Consider the following 21,895-nt stretch of genomic DNA (forward strand, 5'->3'; position numbering starts at 1 on the left):
GATGTACTCACTCATAATTCGATTCTAGCCATAAATAAAGGACATTCGTGATCCTAGAGAAGCTAATAAGAAGGTGAATTCAAAGAAAGACGTAGAGTTATCCTTCTGGATATTATAAGTAGACAAGATTGAAGGGCAAAAAATGGGAACTTGGGGTTGGGGTGGGATGGGGGTAGAGGGGATGGAGAGAAAAGTGTAAAATATAGGATGTGGAGAGCTTGGGGGAATGGGATGGTTGGGACATAGGAAGGAAGGATGTGGGAACAGGGACATATATATCTTAATTAAGGGAGCCATTCTAGGGTTTGCAAAGACTTGACTCTAGAGGGGTTCCCAGGTGTCCAGGAAGATGCCCCCAGCTAGTTCCTTGGGCAGCTGAGGAGAAGGAGCCAGAAATGTCCAGATCCTATTGCCATACACATGAATATCTTGCATATCACCATAGAACCTTCACCTGGCTATGGATGGAGATAGAGACAGAGTCCCACATTGGAGCACCAGACTGAGCTCCCAAGGTCCTGATGAAGAGCAAAAGGAGGGAGATCATGAGCAAAGAAGTCAGGACTGTGAGGGGTGCATTCACCCATTGAGACGGTGGGACAGAACTAACGGGAGATAACCAAGTCCAGTTGGAATGGGACTGATGGAACATGCTACCAAACCGGACTCTCTGAATGTGGCTGACGGTGGAGGCTGACTGAGAAACCAAGGACAATGGCAATGTGCTTGGACTCTACAGCATGGACGGGCTCTTTGTGAGCCTTGTCAGTTTGGTTGCTCACCTTCCTGGACCTGGGGGGAGTTGCAGGACCTTAGACTTAACATAGTGAAGGGAACCCTGATGGCTCTCTGGCCTAGAGAGGGAGGGAGGAAGGGTATTGGTGGAAGGGAGGGGAGGGAAGGGGGAGAAGGAGGGGAAGAGATGGAAATATTCAATAAAAAATTAGGGAAAAAATAAAACCAATTATAAAGGGAAAAATGAGATTAATTTTATTAGAAAATGCAGTACATACATTTCTACTCTTGTTCACGGTATGCCTACACAACTATACATATACAACTCATTTAATAATATATAGAAACTGTTTGGGATAATAAGGAACTGTATGTTAGTAGTTAATCACCTATTACAATAGAGTTTGTGGTCAAATTAGGTAAGTTTTGGAGGTCAAATAAAGATATATTTTAGAAAGATAGGTCATCTTCCTATATTTCAGTGCTTATAGAATATGACATGAAAGATATTTTAATGATATAGATTTATTGTTTATGATGAGACCTATCTTTTCCTGGTAGCACCAATCTATATCCAAGAAGATGATAGATATTGAATAAACTCCACATAGATATTATATTTTTATGACAAAAATAAGTCATTGGGCAAGAAATTGCTATTTCCTCGACTAATTGGATAAGGAAGACACATACACACAAAACGTGACTGTCAAACACTCTCAAGATGAGGGACAGACCTTCAGTATATCTTGCTTCACAGAAAAGTCTTTTGGCTTTATTAGGATTTAGGTTGAAGCAGGATGACTCAATGATGCCATCAGTATCTATGTGCCTTAGGTGATCATGTCACATGCAAACTTTAATGGCATTCTCTTCTCATTAATGTTCTTTCCTTTCTTGTGCACAGATCAGGGAACATAGAGATTAATTGATTTGGGTTAGTCAGTATTCTCATTGTTATTATTCTACTGAGTGCTGACCTGCAGCCCACAAAAATGTGACATCTATATTAAATGTGAATCTTCCCTTCTCCATAACACCTCTGTGGAAAAACTCACATCCTTTGAGTAAGAGACTTAGGTGATCTCAAATTAGGCAAGCTACTAGGAATGTTAAATCTCACAACTTCAACCCTGTTACAATAGCATCTAATACCTTCAGTTTTGATCAAAAGCAATGGAAAACCGATTTTTACAAAGTAACAGAAAACATTAAAGTAAACAAAAGCTATTTTAATCAGTAGGCATAGTTGTGAATCTGTTTATTCACAGAAAAATCAAATGAAATAATATAACATTAATGAATATACACTCAACTCTTGTGAATGACTGATACTTATCAAATAGGATTGTAAAGTATTTGTAGACATGGACAGATGGCAGAATTATAGATGTTGTTTTGGGAAATAATTTTTTTTTTTTGGTTTTTTTCGAGGCAGGGTCTCCCGGTAGTTTCTAGAGCCTGTCCTGGAACTAGCTCTTGTAGACCAGGCTGGCCTCGAACTCAGAGATCCACCTGCCTCTGCCTCCCGAGTGCTGGGATTAAAGGTGTGTGCCACCACCACCCGGCTATGGGAAATAATTTTATTGAGAGACAAAGGTATAGGAACCAAAGATAATTTCTGCAAGCAAGTCTCTGCACAGAAGAAAGTTCATTATAAGAGTGAAGAATATACAAAACCTTGAGAAAATGTTCTTAATTAATGTTTTATTAAAATATAACTACATCCTTTTCATTCCTTTAACAAATCCAATGTCTCTGTCATCTTTCACTTTAAAACTCATCAGCTCTACCTTCCTAATTGCTGTTATCACTCATGTAGATATATGCATGCATAATCATGTATGCATAAATACAGACATACAGCATAGTCTGTTCAGATTAGTATGTTCATGATTTTGACTCTGCCCTCTGGGCATTGGATATTTTTTAAAGATTACACAGCATAAATATGATTTTGAGTTTATGTACAAATGAACAGGAAACTCAAATAGTTACAATATCAGAAAAATTTACATAAGTAGTTAAACATATTATAGAGAAATTTTTCTGAACAACATTTACACATCCTTAAAAATATATAAATATGACCCAAATTTTTAATCATAATTGAAACATAAAATAAACATAAAAGGAAATGTTCATTACACATCTTACAATAAAACAAGAATATGTCATTGATTTTACTCTATATAAGAATGGTCACATGAAGTCTACATTTGACCAAGCAAAAACAGCATCACCATAAATTTTGCAGTCTCCAGTGGCTATGCGTATTAGAAAGGAACTTGTATCAATGAGATATTTATACCAACTGACACAATCATTACATGATTATTTACAGGAGACAAGATACGATATTTATTTCCTTTAGAAATAAGTATAGATTTGTGGGGTGTAGGAAGCCAAGAGTTTCCCAGAGCAATGGCTGATGAATATGATACAAATAGATAGTATAAGTTATAATGTAGTCAAAAATGCAATATAATAATTATGGAGAAATTAATCATTGTTTATGTTTGAAGGAATTGATAAAGAAATACTGTTATATTACTTTGAGATGAAGAATGTGCTGTCCTATAAGAGAATAGAATTGACCGTAATAAGTTACAGCAAATGCGATAACATAAATAAGTGAAAAGAAATGATGCCTGATTTCTTAGATGAGTTATGAATAGGTGGATATCCTGGAAAGGGGAGCATTGTTCTAAATAGCAGAGGATGAAGAGCAAAGAGGAGGTGATACTGCATGTGTGAAACTCCCAGGTTTACAGTTCAAACAATACAGGGGAGATTTAAATTTCAAAAGTTTTCAATGAAATATATTACATATTTGAACTAGAAATAATGATATGAAACAGCATGTTAATTGGTTTTGCTTACATTTCCATACTGTGTTCATAAATTAAAACAAGATTATAACTTATATATAAGAAATTATTATTTAACAATTAATATTTTAAAACTAAATGTCTGACACAGGTGACAGTGTGGAAAGTCATTGTTGATATCTACTGTATTTTCTCATTTATTAAACTTGAATAGGATACATGAGCATAATTCCTGATGTGTGATATGGGATTCTCTCTGTATGCTGTGAATATATTTTATTACCATTTGTTAATCAACAAGCTGATTTGGCCCTCAGCCAGGCAGAATAAAGCCAGGTGGGAAATCCAAACAGGCCTCCTGGGAGAAAAAAAAAACAGTTAGGGAGGTGCCACCAGAGAAGCAACATGTGTGGTAACAATTCATGTGCCTCACGGTTAAATATAAACTAATAGAAATTGCTTAATTTAAACATAAACCTGGGCAGAACTATACCCAAGTCCTGGGTCAAACAATTATAATTAATATTAAACCTCCGAGTGGTTATTTTAAAGGCATTTGCAGGATTAGGTGGGATAAGAATACTCCAGCTACAAATGGCACCCAACCTGGGGAATGGATCCACATAAGACTTTTAAAAGCTTTCTAAAAATTCTAAGTGCCAAAAAAAGGAGTCACACTGGGGGCCCTAATCTCTCAATGCTGGCCATTTCACATAGATACATGTCCAGACAACTGCTGAGAGATGTAACTAGCATCCAACTGGATGACTGGAAAGCATGGTAGATTCCTTCAGTCTCTTAGACGTAATACTGTAAAGACGATCCCATCATCTGCCCATGGGCTTGAGAGCACAGTCTTAGGCTGAAAAGCATAACATAGCTACAAGATATTCCCTACTGCTTCCTAGAGTTGGGTAAGTAAACATGGCTCCAAGAGCTAGTGGTAAACATAACTCTACCATGTTAGAAATCCAAATGTGTCAGAGTCAACAGTCAAAGTCTCAACTTTTTTCCTAGCCACAGCATCTTAATGTTTTAAAAACTCTTCAGGTAAAATAAAAATGATTACAGATATGCAGTAAGAAAGATACATAAAAATCCTCTAAACAGGTCGCAATGTACTTGATAAATATGCATTCTTGGGAGATAGAGGCTACAGGATAGACAAAGTCATAGATTAAAAATGTAATTTAGGTTGTTTCTAGTTTTGGCTAAAAAAACAATGCTGTTATGAACATAGTTCAGCACATGTCTTTGTGGCATGATTGAGTATTATTTGGATATATATCCAAAGGTTGTATTACTGGCTTTTGAAGAAGACTTTTTCCTAATTTTCTATGAAATCGCCACAGCCACACTGATATTCAAAGGGCTGTACCAGCTTGCATTCCCACCAGCAATGAGGGAGTGTTCTTTTTACCCAATAACCACTCTAGCATAAGTTGTCATCAGTGTTTTTTTTATTGTGGCCATTCTTACAGGTGTAAAATGGAACCTCAGGGTGGAATAATTATACAATGGAATACTACACAGCAGAAAAAAATTACTTCTTGAATTTTGTATGAAAGTTGATGGAGTAAGGAAACATCATTTTGAGTGAGGTAACCCAGAGATAGAAAAACAATTATCACATGTAGCTACAGAGAGACATTTCATTGTGAGGGCTGCAAAGCTAAACCAACATAAAGTCATCTTGACTTCAAAATTTGGGTCTGATGATATGTTGCTTTGGAAAAACATTTATTCTTTTGTTTAAACAGAAAATGAGAAACTGTGGGTTCCTTCGAGGTTAATAGGGTTTGATCAAATTAAAACACGGGAGATGTCTCCATAGGAGCAATAGCCCAGGTGATTTAACATCCAATATGGCTTCAAGGCAACTGACTTAGACATTCAATCCACAAAGACCTGTAGTAATGACCTGCAGGCTGCATTCCCACTGCCTGGCTTTCGGCCGCCTGGCTAGCTTATGCCCCAAAATAACAACACACAAACTATATTCATTTAAGCACTGCCTGGCCCATTAGTTTCAGCCTCTTACTCACATCTTGATTTATCGAATAATCTGTGTAGCACCACAATGTGGTGCCTTACTGGGAAGATTCTAGCGTAAGTCCATCTTGGGCTGGAGCTTCATCGCATCTGACTCAGAGAGGAGAGGCATGGCATCTATCTCACTTAGGAGAGGCATGGCATCTGACTGAACCATCTACCTCACTTCCTTCTTCCTGTTCTGTCTATTCCACCCACCTAAGGGCTGGCCCATTAAATGGGCCAAGGCAGTTTCTTTATTAATGAATGAAATCAACACAAACAGAAGACTCTCCCATTTCATTTCCCTTTTTTCTCTTTAAACAAAAAGAAGCCTTTAACTTTAACATAGCAAAACTACATGTAACAAAACATTTATCAAGTAAGAATTACAGTTACAGTATTTATATCTATTTTATCTTTTATCATAACAAAGGAAAACAACTATAACTATCTATCAACTATCCTTCAACTCCATCAAATACTCCAGAAGGATATAATATTACCTAAGTAAATGAGAAGTAAGCAACTTACAAAATTCGAGAAATCACAGAGACATCTTACTACCTGGACAGTCACCCAAAGTTCTTTGGTAACGTTGGGGCATCCATCTTCGGCCTACAGGCCCATAGTTTCCAGCAGACATTTCCATAATGTGGGAAATTTCAAAGGCAGTTCAGTCAATATCTGCTGTGTCCATTAGAATGTCTCGCAGACTCTTTCATGAATCAGGAACACCAAAAGATCATCTCACCTTTAAGCAAGTTCAGCAGTCTTCTTTCTGTGGGTTCTTTGTGTCCAGTTTATGCCAACAGTCTAGGCAAGAGCAGTTTCTTGCCCAAATGGCTATGAAACTCCATAAGGATACTCTTCGATTCACATCTTCTTCTTGAAGTAGATTTGTGCTGCCAGGAGCAGACATGTCTCACTGTAATGAACAGTCCTAAGTTATTAAAACAATTAAAATGCCATATTCTGTAGTCTTTGGAAGATATGAAGAATGCCTATCTAACTGAAATATATCTTTATGTATCTAGAAAATCTAACAGCATGACTATAAGCTTGACTATTATCAATGATTATTCATTAACAACCTATATTTCCTAATTATACATTACATTTTTAAATGAACTACTCAATCACAATACCTTAATCAAAATCAGAAATATATATACATATAACAAAATTGACCTTAAATTTCTAAAGCAAAATCCATATCAATGCAAATTATTCATATCTATATCATGTCCCCTTTTAAATGTAAAAGAACATTTATAAACTATATTTGGGAATGTGGGTGCAGTTATTTCTCTCCAAACTGCTTCCTGCTGAATGGGGACACTGTTAATCAGATCTTTCATGGTGTAACCTGTGTGCCAGGTTCATTTCTGTCATCAGTTGAGTGAAGTATTGTTTTGAGGGTGTTCACAGCAACCTTTCAGGAGGGTGTGGTCTATCATACCATATTGGGATAGAAGCAATCCACACGGTCTAATTTTCTGTAAAAACAAAAGAAGAAACTCCTTTCCAAAGCATCGTGTCCTTAGATCCAAATTTTAAAGTCAAGGTATTTTCAAAATAGCTATGTTGGATTTATTTAGCAGCATTTATAAACAAATATCTTTTAGCAAATGTTGCTCCTTCCTCAGCATTCAAAGAATTCAAAGAGAGCATAATAGCATACAGTATCAAGATTCTCTGTGTATTTTCCATCTTTGTGCGGCTTTATTTTAACCTCTATTTCTTTTATTTTTACTTTTTCTTTTTGAGACAGGTTCTCTGTAGATCTTTGTCCTGGAATAACTCTGCAGACCAGGCTGTCCTTGAACTCTCAGAGATCCCTCTGTTTCTGCCTCCCAAGTGCAGGGATTAAAGGTGTGTGCTACAACATCTTGAAGTCACAGATGTCAATCTACCTCTGCCTTCCAAGTGCTGGGATTAAAGGTGTGTACCACTACATCCAACTATTCCCTTTTTGTCTCCTTTACTTTTAAGAACTTTCACCTTTAGCCTGCATATATTTTAACACATAGTAAACCATTTAGATATTTTCTTCTACTTTGAATCTTTCTTTTACTGTAGATCTCTTTTTTTGTGACCACAAGAGTCTTTAATTTACAAAACAATATCAGTAGGACTAAAGCCGTGACTTTGGCAGCTGGATCCAGCCCATGGAAGAGGTACCCGCTGTAGCCATTTTTATTACCACAACTCTATCACATTTCGAGGTCTCTACCAGCAAGCAAGATGCAACCGTGTCAAACAACAATCAAAAGCTGCATAGTCAGGACCACCTGCTTGAAAGAGTCAGAGCTTGCCCTGGCAGGATGGCCCAGAAAGTCAGCATTTTTTAAACAGCAAAACTTTTTTCCTGCTGTGGCTAAAAACTGAAAAACATGCGTTTAGCTTTTCATCAACATTGTTTAAGTGTTTCGTGGCAGGACCTCTTAAAAGAGCTGTAGGGTTTTGCAGCTACAGCTGAGTCAGGAAGCCTCTCTTAGATGAGAGTGCTTGCTTGTCTCTAGCAAGCAGAGCAGACCCGAGAAATTGCTGCCACCAAGAAGCCATGCTTTACTCTATTCTTTCCCAAGCTTTCTCAAGCTTTTTTGTGGATTCAGTTATCCACGTGGGCGCCATTCTGTAGTAATGAGCTGCGGGCTATGTTCCCACTGCCCAGCATTCGGCCGCCTGGCTAGCTCATGCCCCAAAATAACAACACACAAACTGTTTTTATTTAAACACTGCCTGGACCATTAGTTTCAGCCTCTTACTCACATCTTGATTAACCCATATTGAATAATCTGTGTAGCACCACAATGTGGTGCCTTACCGGGAAGATTCTAGCATATGTCCATCTTGGGCTGGAGCTTCATCGCATCTGACTCAGAGAGAAGAGGCATGGCATCTATCTCGCTTACGAGAGGTGTGGCATCTGACTGAGCCATCTACCTCACTTCCTTCTTCCTGTTCTGTCTATTCCACCCACCTAAGGGCTGGCCCATTAAATGGGCCAAGGCAGTTTCTTTATTAACGAATGAAATCAACACAAACAGAAGACTCTCCCACATCACAGACCACTACATCAAATATTCAGCCATAATTCTATATTTTCTTAGAATCAGTGTAAGACTACCAGTACCTCCAATAAAGATAAAATATAGAAAACTACATTTCCTTCAAAAGAAAACTACACCAAATTTCCAATATACTATTTAGAAAGGTTTGTTTTTATTTGAATGAGGTTGGTTATAAATGGTGAGTTGTTATAGTCAATCTCCTTCTAAAGAAAAACAGTGACTGTAATGTAAAATGTTAAAAATGTAGATTATTAAATCTATTTTAATCCAAAACCAACTATTGATCTCAAAATACTTTACAATAGTATACATTTTGTTTGTTTGATACAAATTTATGACCAATTTTTATACTATATGTATATTTCTGCTCTAGTTTATGGTATTGTGTTTATGCAGCTCATTTAAAATACAATATATAGTGTAGAAACACAAATCAATAGTCATTTATAATAGTGAAACATAGAGACATATTAATTTATCTAACTATACAAAGATTTGTTTTATAAGGATAGGAAATCTTAAAACACTTCAAAGGTATACAGAATATATCTTTAAAAAATTTAGTAACTGAAATTCTTTGGACTTGAAACTTCTGATTCTGGCAGCAACAATTACTTCAAGAGCATAATGGACATCAAAGAAGCCCCTTATGGAGTTTGCTTCAATATGTTTAGACTAGCCATTTGGGCAAGAATCTTTTGTTGCCTGGACAGCTTTACAAAATTTTGTATAATCTGGAATGCAGGACCCATAAAACAATGACTGTGGAACTTGCCAAAAGAAGGTGAGACTCTACTTCAATGATCGTGCTTCATTACATAATACTGTATCCTTCAGGGATCTTTGATGTAGTTGAAGACTAGATATTTGTAATTATAGTTTTCCCTATTTAGCAAAAATAATGAATAAGATATGAAATTTTAGACTCATAAAAATAGGATGGATGATAAAATATTTTAATTTTGTCAAATACAAATGTACTAAATATTTTAACTGTAATCCTTGCTATTTAATAACTATTTTGGTGTATGTAGTTTTACAATAATGAAGTTAAAATCTTCCTTTTTGATTAGACAGAAAAGGGAAATCATTTGGGATGTCTTTCTGTATGCTACGAATATGTTTTTTTATAGAGGCTAAAAGAGAAGGGGACTGTTCTCAGGGACAGCAAGACATGAGAAATAATAACTGAATATAGGTAGGTTGAGAAAGGTGATCCTGAGAAGAACAGTCATCTTCTTTCCCATCCTCTATATTTCTCATGCATGATGCCCACACTCTAGTCCCTTCATTGGATATGTATGTTTGAATAAGAAAGCCTCACATAGACTCATATGTTTAAATATTAAAGTCTCACTTTGAGAAAATGTTCAGGAAAGATTAGGGGGTATGATCTTGGAAGAGAAAGTGTGTCATTTTATTCCAAAGACTCATGCTATTTCAGATACTTCTGCTTTCTGTTTGTAGATTGAACTTGGAACCCTCAGCTGCTGCTACATCCACCAAGCCTTGACCCAGTCATAATCCACTCCAATATTCTGAAACTGTAAGCATAATAAATATGTTCATATTATGTTGCCTTCATCATGTTGTATAATCATAGCAATAGAAAAATAACCATGACAGATATCCTTTGCATTTTTCACAGTATGGTGAAGATTTCTATGGATCTAAGAAAAATGAACTTGCTCTGCCAGTGATGAGATTTTACCTTAAAGACCTAATGTGATCTATGGCAGATTCACATAACAAAGGCAAATTTTGTGTTTTTGATTTTCTAGGTAGGTAGATCTAACTTCTCATGAAGTTTTCTTAACGGGATCTATTTATACAAATTTCTATTATGTATTGAGATGAACTAAAAGCACACATGGGTCTCATTTGAACCTGAGTGTACCATCCTCAAAATAGAAGAGAGGAAATTCCAAATATGTTAGGGTTTTTTAATCTAATGATCATGGTTCCATCTTACTTTTGGTTTTCCTTCAATTATTCATGGGGCAAAATAAAAAAAAATATGATCTAACTTCTTCCTAAAATTTGATAATACTCAGAAATGTCCATGTACTTTCTTCTCTTGAAATTTCAATGACTAATGTATGTTACTTTGTGTCCCCATAGTTGTCAGTTTACACTTTGTTCATGGGAGACTGTGCCTCATATGATAAAATAGCACAAGAAGAAAATACAATGTGTTGAGGAAATTGGATCCCTTCAGAAAGTACATGTGGAGAGTATTCCAGAGAAAGTGTAAAAAAAAAATGCAAGTCAAACACCTGAAAGGAATGCTTAATCTGTCTGCATAAATTCCTGGGATGAACCTGTATTCTGTGAGTTTTGCACCCCCTGGTGGCCCTGAGTGGCCTAACAGTGAGGTTTATGTCTAAGTTGACACTGAAGTCCCATCACTGTGTATCTAGCACAGTAATAAGTGGCTGTGTCCTCAGATCTCACACTGCTCATTTGCAGGTACAGAGTGTTCTTGGCATTGTCTCTGGAGATGGTGAATCGATCTTTCACAGATGGTGCATAGTTTATAGTACTGCTGTCTTTATTAATATCTCCAACCCACTCCAGCCCCTTCCCTGGAGCTTGGCGAACCCAGTTCATCCAGTAATCACTGAAAGTGAATCCAGAGGCTACACAGGATAGTCTCAGGGATCCCCCAGGCTTCACCAGGCCTCCTCCAGACTCCACAAGCTGCACCTCAGACTGGACACCTGCAAACACAGAGAATGTTAGTAAATTGCCACAGAATCTCTATCTTTTATATATCTTGCTCATGTTCACTAACACACTCAACATCTCTTCATAAATTACCTTTTAATAAAACAACAAGGAAAACCCAAATCAGTACCAAATCCATTGTGTGTTTTGTTTTCAGTGCTGATCACTGAATGGAAAGAGCTGGGCATCCAGGACTGATTCCTTTGTCTGAGCTTCAGGGTCAGGGTTTTTATGAGCACAGATGGGCCTTATTTGCATGTCTTCCTGCTATATAGGTTCTGTTGTTGGAGCTAAGAGAAAGCATGTTCTAATATGTTTGTAAATGTTCTGGGTAAGTCTATCAGTAAAGACTCTAGAATTCTGATAACAAAAGTGGACTTTAGTGTGTAAATTTGTAATAAAATATGTAAATTTAATACAAGAATAAATAAAAAATATCATCTACCATGAGCAAGGAGGACTCATTCCAGAAAAGTAAAGTTTCTACATATGTAAATTTACAAATGTAATCTATAACACAATCAGACGAAAAGACAAAATCCATATGATCATATCCTAGGACTGAAAAATGAGTTTAGCAAAATCTAATACTTCTTCATGATAAATGCCCTGATACTCTAGCGACACAAGGAATATACTTCACCAAAATAAATGAAATACACTGGAAGCTCTCAACAAATATCAACTGAAATTTAAAGAATTTCTAATCATTTCCTCCAAAATCAGTGACAAGTCAAGGTTATCCACTCTCTATATTCCAATTCAAAATAGTACTTGGAATCTTATCTCAAACATTAAGATTACTAAGGAGATAAAGTGAACAAAATTAAACATGGAAGAACTCAATGTATCTATCCTTGTAGATGATATGATTGAATATACAAGTGACCATAAAATGCCCTCTGAAAACTTTTACAACTAAGAAATATGATTAGTAAATATTGGGACATGATATAAATGCACAAAATTCAGTGACCTTTCTATATACATATGATAATGAAATTGAGACAAAACTCTCCAAGGAAACAATACATTCACAAGAGCCTCATTAATAGATTGTGGTAACTCTAACCAAGTATAATATTTGTTCGATAAGTCTGGGCTGCGACCCTGGGCTGCCTGGAATCCCTGATTCTGTGCCCTGACATACCATCTGAACTGGCCATCCACCCAAAGGGGTCAGACTCTGGCCTCCAGGCAGGTCTGAGGATTCCTGCGGAGGGGTGCGGGCTCCTTCAGATTGTGCTGCCAGGTTCGCTGTGTGGTATTCCATCCTGCCCTGCCCCCACCTTGGCCCTTTTATCTGGGCTTCGACCCTGGGCTGCCTGGAATCCCTGATCGTGTGCCCTGACATTCCATCTGAACTGGTGAGTGAATGCGGACCCTGGGGCAACCTGCCCTGGAAGAGAGCACAGACCCCCTACCCCCACTTCCCTCTGCAGGCTTGTGTCGGTTTCTCCCGTCCCTGTGTCTCCCAAGCTTTCCCTAGTGTTCTCAGGTGTCCTGCTCCTGTTCTAAGGCCATTCACCCAAAGGGGTCAGACTCTGGCCTCCAGGCAGGTCTGAGGATTCCTGCGGAGGGGTGCGGGCTCCTTCAGATTGTGCTGCCAGGTTCGCTGTGTGGAATTCCATCCCGCCCTGCCCCCACCTTGGCCCTTTTGTCTGGGCTGCGACCCTGGGCTGCCTGGAATCCCTGATCGTGTGCCCTGACATTCCGTCTGAACTGGTGAGTGAATGCGGACCCTGGGGCAACCTGCCCTGGAAGAGAGCACAGACCCCCTACCCCCACTTCCCTCTGCAGGCTTGTGTCGGTTTCTCCCGTCCCTGTGTCTCCCAAGCTTTCCCTAGTGTTCTCAGGTGTCCTGCTCCTGTTCTAAGGCCATCCACCCAAAGGGGTCAGACTCTGGCCTCCAGGCAGGTCTCAGGATTCCTGCGGAGGGGTGCGGGCTCCTTCAGATTGTGCTGCCAGGTTCGCTGTGTGGTATTCCATCCCGCCCTGCCCCAACCTTGGCCCTTTTGTCTGGGCTGCGACCCTGGGCTGCCTGGAATCCCTGATCGTGTGCCCTGACATTCCGTCTGAACTGGTGAGTGAATGCGGACCCTGGGGCAACCTGCCCTGGAAGAGAGCACAGACCCCCTACCCCCACTTCCCTCTGCAGGCTTGTGTCGGTTTCTCCCGTCCCTGTGTCTCCCAAGCTTTCCCTAGTGTTCTCAGGTGTCCTGCTCCTGTTCTAAGGCCATCCACCCAAAGGGGTCAGACTCTGGCCTCCAGGCAGGTCTGAGGATTCCTGCGGAGGGGTGCGGGCTCCTTCAGATTGTGCTGCCAGGTTCGCTGTGTGGTATTCCACCAGTTCAGTTCCACATGAACTGGTGTCCTGCTCCTGTTCTAAGGCCATCCACCCAGAGGAGTCAGACTCTGGCCTCCAGGCAGGTCTGAGGATTCCTGCAAGGGAGTGTGGGCTTCTTCAGATTGTGACACAAGGAAGAGGTCCTCCTCTGGCACTGGGGAGATCCAACCAGTTTCAGTCACAGCAAAGATTGGTCTAGGACATCAAATGCCTCCGTGCTCCTTTTGAAGGAAAAGAAGGGCAGGCGCCAATGCAGGAGCTCCTCCAACAACATGAAAGGCAACATGACATCACCACAAGCGAGACATCCCGAAACAACAAGAATTGAACACCCTACCCCAGAAGATATAGAAGAAACCGACCTTAAACAGTACTTTATGAAAATAATAGAGGACCTTAAACAGGAGGTAAAAAACTGCCATAAAGAAATGGAGATGACAAACAAAAAGGTAGACGAAATAAATAAATCTCTCAAAGATACCCAAGAAAAACAAGAAAAACAAGAAAAAACAATCAAACAGGCAAGGGAAACAGTACAAGACCTGATAAATGAAATGGAGGTATTGAAGAAAACACAATCTGAGGGATGACTAGAAATGGAAACTCTGAGTAAACGAACAGAAACTTCAGAGACAAGTATTTCCAACCGAATACAAGAGATGGAAGAAAGAATCTCGGACTCTGAAGATACTATAGAAGAAATAAACTCACAGATTAAAGGACTAAACAAATCTAACAAATTCTTAACACAAAACATTCAGGAAATCTGGGACACCATGAAAAGACCAAACCTAAGAATAATTGGGGTAGAAGAAGGAGAAGAATTACAACTCAAAGGCCCAGAAAACATATTCAACAAAATTATAGAAGAAAACTTCCCCAACCTAAAGAAGGATGTTCCTATGAAGGTACAAGAAGCCTACAGAACACCAAATAGACTGGATCAAAAGAAAGCATCCCCACGCCATATAATAATCAAAACACAAAACATACAGAATAAAGAACAGATACTAAGAACTGCAAAGGGAAAAGGTCAAGTAACATATAAAGGGAAACCTATCAGAATTACACCTGATTTCTCAATGGAAACCATGAAAGCCAGAAGAGCTTGGATAGATGTGCTACAGACACTAAGGGAACATGGATGCAAGCCTAGACTATTATACCCAGCAAAGCTTGCATTCACCATTGATGGAGAAAACAAGATATTCCAGGACAAAAACAGATTTAAACAATATGCAGCCACAAATCCAGCCTTGCAGAAAGTAATAGAAGGAAAATCACAAACCAAGGAGTCCAACAACACCCACAATAACTCAGGCATCTAGCGACCCTTCACCAGCACAACTAGAAGAAGGGAAACACACAAACTCTACTACTAAAAATGACTGAAGTTAACAACCACTGGTCATTAATATCACTTAATATCAATGGACTCAATTCACCTATAAAAGGGCACAGGCTAAGAGACTGGATACGAAAACAGAATCCAACATTTTGCTGTTTACAAGAAACACACCTCAACCACAAAGACAGACACCTACTCAGAGTAAAGGGTTGGGAAAAGGTTTATCAAGCAAATGGCCCTAAGTAACAAGCGGGTGTGGCCATACTAATTTCCAACAAAGTTGACTTCAAACTAAAATCAATCAGAAGAGATGGAAAGGGACACTTTATACTCATAACAGGAAAAATCCATCAGAATGAAGTCTCAATCCTGAATATCTATGCCCCTAATATAAAAGCTCCCACTTATGTAAAAGAAACACTTCTAGAACTCAAGGCAGCCATCAAACCACACACACAAATAGTTGGAGACTTCAACACTCCTCTCTCACCAATGGACAGGTCAATCAGACAGAAACCTAACAGAGAATTGAAAGACTTAATGGAGGTAATGAACCAAATGGACTTAACAGACATCTATAGAACATTCCACCCAAATAGGAAAGAATATACTTTCTTCTCAGCAGCTCATGGAACCTTTTCGAAAATTGATATATACTTGGTAACAAAGCAAACTTCCACAGTTACAAAAAAATATTAGTAACCACCTGTGTCTTATCGGATCACCATGGATTAAAATTAGAATTCAATAACAATGCTACCCCCAGAAAGCCCACAAACTCATGGAAACTGAACAGTCAACTACTGACCCACACCTGGGTCAAGGAAGAAATAAAGAAAGAAATTAAAGTCTTTCTTGAATTTAATGAAAACAAAGACACAACATACTCAAACCTATGGGACACAATGAAAGCAGTGCTAAGAGGAAAGTTCATAGCACTAAGTGCCCACTTAAAGAAAACGGAGAAAGCACTTATTGGTGACTTAACAGCACACCTGAAAGCTCTGGAAAAAAAAAAAGAAGCAGACTCACCTAGGAGAAGTAGAAGACTGGAAATAATCAAACTGAGGGCAGAAATCAACAAAATAGAAACACAGAAAACAATCCAAAAAAATCAATGAAACAAGAAGCTGGTTCTTGGAGAAAATCAACAAGATTGACAAACCCTTAGCCAAACTAATCAAACGGCAGAGGGAGAACACGCAAATTATTAAGATCAGAAATGAAAAGGGGGACATAACCACAGACACAGAGGAAATTCAGAGAATCTTTAGATCTTACTACAAAAGCCTGTATGCCACAAAATTGGAAAAAGTAAAAGAAATGGACACTTTTTTAGAAAAATACCATATACCAAAGTTAAACTAGGACCAGGTAAATGCTCTAAATCGTCCTGTCAGTCGCGAAGAATTAGAAACTGTTATCAGAAACCTCCCTACCAAAAAGAGCCCAGGACCAGATGGTTTCAATGCGGAATTCTACCAGAACTTCCAAGAAGACCTAATACCTATACTCCTTAAGGTATTTCATAATATAGAAACACAAGAGTCACTGCCAAATTCCTTCTATGAAGCTACAGTTACCCTGATACCTAAACCACACAAAGACTCAACAAAGAGAGAGAATTAGAGGCCAATCTCACTCATGAACATTGACGCAAAAATTCTCAATAAAATACTGGCAAACCGATTCCAAGAACACATTAGAAAAATTATCCATTACGATCAAGTAGGCTTCATCCCAGAGATGCAGGGCTGGTTCAACATATGAAAATCTATCAATGTAATCCATCATATAAATAAACTAAAGGATAAAAACCATATGGTCATCTCATCAGATGCTGAAAAAGCATTTGACAAAATTCAGCACCCTTTTATGATAAAGGTCTTGGAGAGATTAGGGATACAAGGGTCATTCCTAAATATAATAAAAACTATTTACAGCAAGCTGACAGCTAACATCAAATTAAACGGAGAGAAAGTCAAGGCTATCCCACTAAATTCAGGAACACGACAAGGCTGTCCACTCTCTCCTTATCTCTTCAATATAGTGCTTGAAGTTCTAGCAATAGTAATAAGACAACATAAGGGAATCAAGGGGATTCAATTTGAAAAGGAAGAAGTTAAACTTTCATTATTTGCAGATGATATGATAGTATACATAAGCGACCCCAAAAACTCCACCAAAGAACTCCTACAGCTGATAAACTCCTTCAGTAATGTGACAGGTTACAAGATTAACTTCAAAAAATCAGTCGCCCTCCTATACACAAAGGATAAGGAAGCAGAGAGGGAAATCAGAGAAGTATCACCTTTCACAATAGCCACAAATAGCATAAGATATCTGGGAGTATCTCTAACCAAGGAAGTGAAGGATTTATTTGACAAGAACTTTAAGTCTTTGAAGAAAGAAATTGAACAGGATACCAGAAAATGGAAGGATCTCCCCTGCTCGTGGATTGGGAGGATCAACATAGTAAAAATGGCAATTCTTAGTAAAAAATAAAAAAAGCTATCTATAGATTCAATGCAATCCCAATCAAGGTCCCATTAAAATTCTTCACAGAGATTGAGAGGACAATAATCAACTTTATATGGAAAAACAAGAAACCCAGGATAGCCAAAAAAATCTTATACAATAAATGTTCTTCTGGAGGCATTGCCATCCCTGACTTCAAACTCTATTACAAAGCTACAGTATTGAAAACAGCTTGGTATTGGCATAAAAACAGAGAAGTTGACCAATGGAATCGTATATAGAAGACCTGGATCTTAAACCACAAACCTATGAACACCTGATTTTTGATAAAGGAGCCAGAAGTACACAATGGAAGATAGAGGGCATCTTCAACAAATGGTGCTGGCATAACTGGATGTCAACCTGTAGAAGAATGAAAGTAGATCCATATCTATCACCATGCACAAAACTCAAGTCCAAATGGATTAAAGACCTCAATATTAATCTGAACACATTGAGCTTGATAGAGGAGAAAGTGGGAAGTACTCTACAACAAATGGGCACAGGGAACCGTTTCCTACACATAACCCCAGCTGCACAGACTTTAAGGGCAACATTGAATAAATGGGACCTCCTGAAGTTGAGCAGCTTCTGTAAAGCAAAGGACATTGTCACTAAGACACAAAGGCAGCCTACTGACTGGGAAAAGATCTTCACCAACCCTGCAACTGACAAAGGTCTGATCTCTAAAATATATAAGGAATTCAAGAGACTAGACGGTAAAATGCCAATTAACCCAATTAAAAAATGGGGCGCTGAACTGAACAGAGAATTCTCAACAGAAGAAGTTCAAATGGCCAAAAGACACTTAAGGTCATGCTCAACCTCCCTAGCTATCAGGGAAATGCAAATCAAAACAACTTTGACATATCATCTTACACCTGTCAGATTGGCTAAAATCCAAAACACCAATAATAACCTTTGCTGGAGAGGTTGTGGGGTAAGGGGTACACTCATCCATTGCTGGTGGGAATGCACACTTGTACAACCACTTTGGAAAGCAGTGTGGCGGTTTCTCAGGAAATTCGGGATCAACCTACCCCAGGACCCAGCAATTCCACTATTGGGAATCTATCCAAGAGATGCCCAATCATACAACAAAAGCATATGCTCATCTATGTTCATAGCAGCATTATTTGTAATAGCCAGATCCTGGAAACAACCTAGATGCCCTTCAGTGGAAGAATGGATGAAGAAACTGTGGAATATATACATGCTAGAATACTACTCAGCGGTAAAAAACAATGACATCTTGAATTTTGCAGGCAAATGGATGGAAATAGAAAACACTATTCTGAGTGAGGTAACCCAGACCCAAAAAGATGAACATGGGATGTACTCACTCATAATCGGTTTCTAGCCATAATTAAAGGACATCGAGCCTATAAATTTGGGATCCTTGAGAAGATAATAAGAAGGTGAACTCCCAAAAAAAGATATAGTAATCCTCCTGGATATTGGAAGTAGACACGATTGCCAGGCAAAATTGGGAACTTGAGGGTTGGGCGAGACTGGGCCAAGGGAAGATGGGGAGAGAAATGTGTGAAGGGGAGAACGGGGGGAGCTCGGAGGAATGGGGTGCTTGGGATATAGGAAGGGTGGATATGGGAGCAGGGAAGCATATATCTTAATTTAAGGAGCTACCTGAGGGTTGTCAAGAGACTTGACCCTAGAGGGGTTCCCAGGTTTCCAGGGAGACGCCCCCAGTTAGTTCCTTGGGCAGCTGAGGAGAGGGAGCCTGAAAAGGCCAGTTTCTATAGCCATACTGGTGAATTTCTTACATATCACCATAGAACCTCCACCTGACGATAGATGAAGAAAATGACAGAGCCCCACATTGGAGCACCAGACTGAGCTCCCAAGGTCCTGATGAGGAGCAGAAGGAGAGAGAACATGAGAAAGAAAGCCAGGACCGTGTGGGAATCTCCAGCTGGCGACAGATGGGGAAGGTGACTGAGCCCCACATTGGAGCACTGGACTGAGCTCCCAAGGTCCTGATGAGGAGCAGAAGGAGCGAGAACATGAGGGAGAAAGTCAGGAACGTGAGGGGTGCGTTCACTCATGGAGATGGTGGGACAGAACTAATGGGAGATCACCAACTCCAGTTGGAATGGGACTGATGGATCATGCGACCAAACCCGTCTCTCTGAATGTGGCCAACAGCCGGGGCTGACTGAGAAGCAAAGGACAATGGCGCTGGGCTCTGATTCTTCTGCATGGACGGGCTCTGTGGGAGCCTTCTCAGCTTGGTCGATCACCTTCCTGGACCTGGGGGGAGTTGGGAGGACCTTGGTCTTAGCATAGAGTAGGGAACCCTGATGGCTCCTTGGCCTTGAGAGGAAGGGAGGGGAGGTATGGGTGGAGGGGAAGGGAGGGAAGGGGGAGAAGGAGGGGAGGGAAGGGGGAGGAGGAGCGGAGGGAGGGGGGAGGAGGAGGGAAGGAGATGGAAATTTAAAAAAAAAATAAACCATGAGAAAAAAAATATTTGTTCGATAAAAACTTTAAAATACTAAACAATAAAATTGAAAAAAAACTAATAGAGATGGAAATATCACCCAAACACATGAATTAATAGGATTAATAAAGCTAAAATTTTCATTTTATAAATAGCATCCTAGAGATTCAATACAAGCTTCAGAAAAATTCCACCACATATATTCATAATTGAAATGATAATGTTCAGATTTATATGAAATCATCAATAACAAAAATTCAGGAAGTTAAAATAATCCTAAGTAATATAATACCTGTTGAAGGTATTACCATTCCTTACATCAAATAATACTGTAGAGCTGTAGTAATAAAAATAGCATGGTCTTGGCATAAAACTGGAATGTTGATCAATGGAAAAAAATAGAAGTTCATTACTTACGTCCAAACACCTATGAATACTTGACATTTTTAGAAAGAAACCAGAAGTCCAACTAGAAATAAAAGGCATCATCTTCAACAAATGAAGCTGGCCAAATTGTTTGGATGCATATAGAAGGATGTAGAAAAATATATATTACACACATAAACACACACTTGCACACACACACACACACACACACACACACACACACACATATAGATCAGGTTACAAAATGGAAAATAATTTTTACCAACTTCTCATTTATTATGAGGATAATTTCTTGAATATCTAAAAAACCCACAAAAACAGGGTATCAAGAACACAAACAAATCAATTAAAATAGGATAGATTCAAAGTGAGAAGTCTCAAAAAGGTTAAGAAGGATGTAGGAAAGGCAAGTCAAATATGTTTGAGACTTAAATATACACTATACAGAATGTCATAGGTCAATAAAGCAAATAACTGCTCATTATTGGGTCAAGTAGAGTAAGAAACACTTATAGGTTAGAATACAAATTTGTACCGTCATTATAGAATTCATAGTAGAGGTTCCTCTGGAGTTCAAGGAGATCTACCTTAAGTTTCAGCTTATTCATATATGTAGAAGATTTTGCAACCTAAGATGAAGACACTTACTCAAACATATTTATTTCTGCCTAGATGTCCTTCAATAAATGGATGGATAAAGAAAATACGGTTCGTTAACACAGTAGAATATTAGTCAGATGTTTAAATTTCATAGTCAGAAAATTTGAAGGCAGAGGACTGGATCTAGGGAAAAAGTCCTACTGAGTGAGGTAACCCAGACCCCAAAAGACAAACATGGTATACATGCAATTACATGAGTATAGTTGCTCTTGAGGTATAGTAAATGTTTTATTCCACACAACCATATATGTTAGGCTTGAATTATGGACTAGGCAGTCAGGTTAAATCTATTTAGGAACAGAATGGAATGCAGAGTTATGGATTGGGATGTTGTACAATGGACTAGGATCAAAGTAGGGGTAGAAGAGGGGAGAATAGAGGGTTTATGGGTATGGGAAAGAAAATCTAAAGTTCAATTGGAAGTTCATATGGAAAACAATGAAATAGAAGCTGCCTAAATTGCATACATATAAGAAGGCAATCTAAACAGAATTCCATATAACAGGGTAGATGAAGATGTAGGTGGATATCTCTCATAATCAAATGAGGCCTCCAAATCTAAGAATAGGTTATATTTATTTGGATTATTGGCCAAGCAAGTCCCACACAACACCCAAACAACCAAGTCTACTGCTAAATATATTACTTGGTGTCCACATAGGTAAGGTCATATTGATGAAGGCAATTTTTATACAAATCATTGAAAATGGCTAACTTTGGGTTCACCTTCTTATTTAGCGTCTCTAGGATCATGAATTATAGGCTCATTATCCTTTGTTT

General features: G+C 38.7%; 1 protein-coding gene across 1 annotated transcript in view; it reads right to left on the reverse strand.

Moving 5' to 3' along the window:
- The window catches only part of LOC119805784, a 37,240-nt gene extending 25,644 nt beyond the window's left edge, over positions 1-11,596 (reverse strand). Inside the window, exons 1-2 of the mRNA XM_042054403.1 lie at positions 11,495-11,596; positions 11,044-11,394 (exon numbers count right to left, since the gene is read on the reverse strand). Of these exons, the coding sequence (XP_041910337.1) occupies positions 11,044-11,394; positions 11,495-11,540 (397 nt within the window). The 5' untranslated portion in view covers positions 11,541-11,596. The remainder of the gene's footprint in view (positions 1-11,043; positions 11,395-11,494) is intronic.
- Positions 11,597-21,895: the final 10,299 nt, after the last annotated feature.

Source organism: Arvicola amphibius, unplaced genomic scaffold, assembly GCF_903992535.2.
Source record: "Arvicola amphibius unplaced genomic scaffold, mArvAmp1.2, whole genome shotgun sequence".
NCBI lineage: Eukaryota > Metazoa > Chordata > Mammalia > Rodentia > Cricetidae > Arvicola > Arvicola amphibius.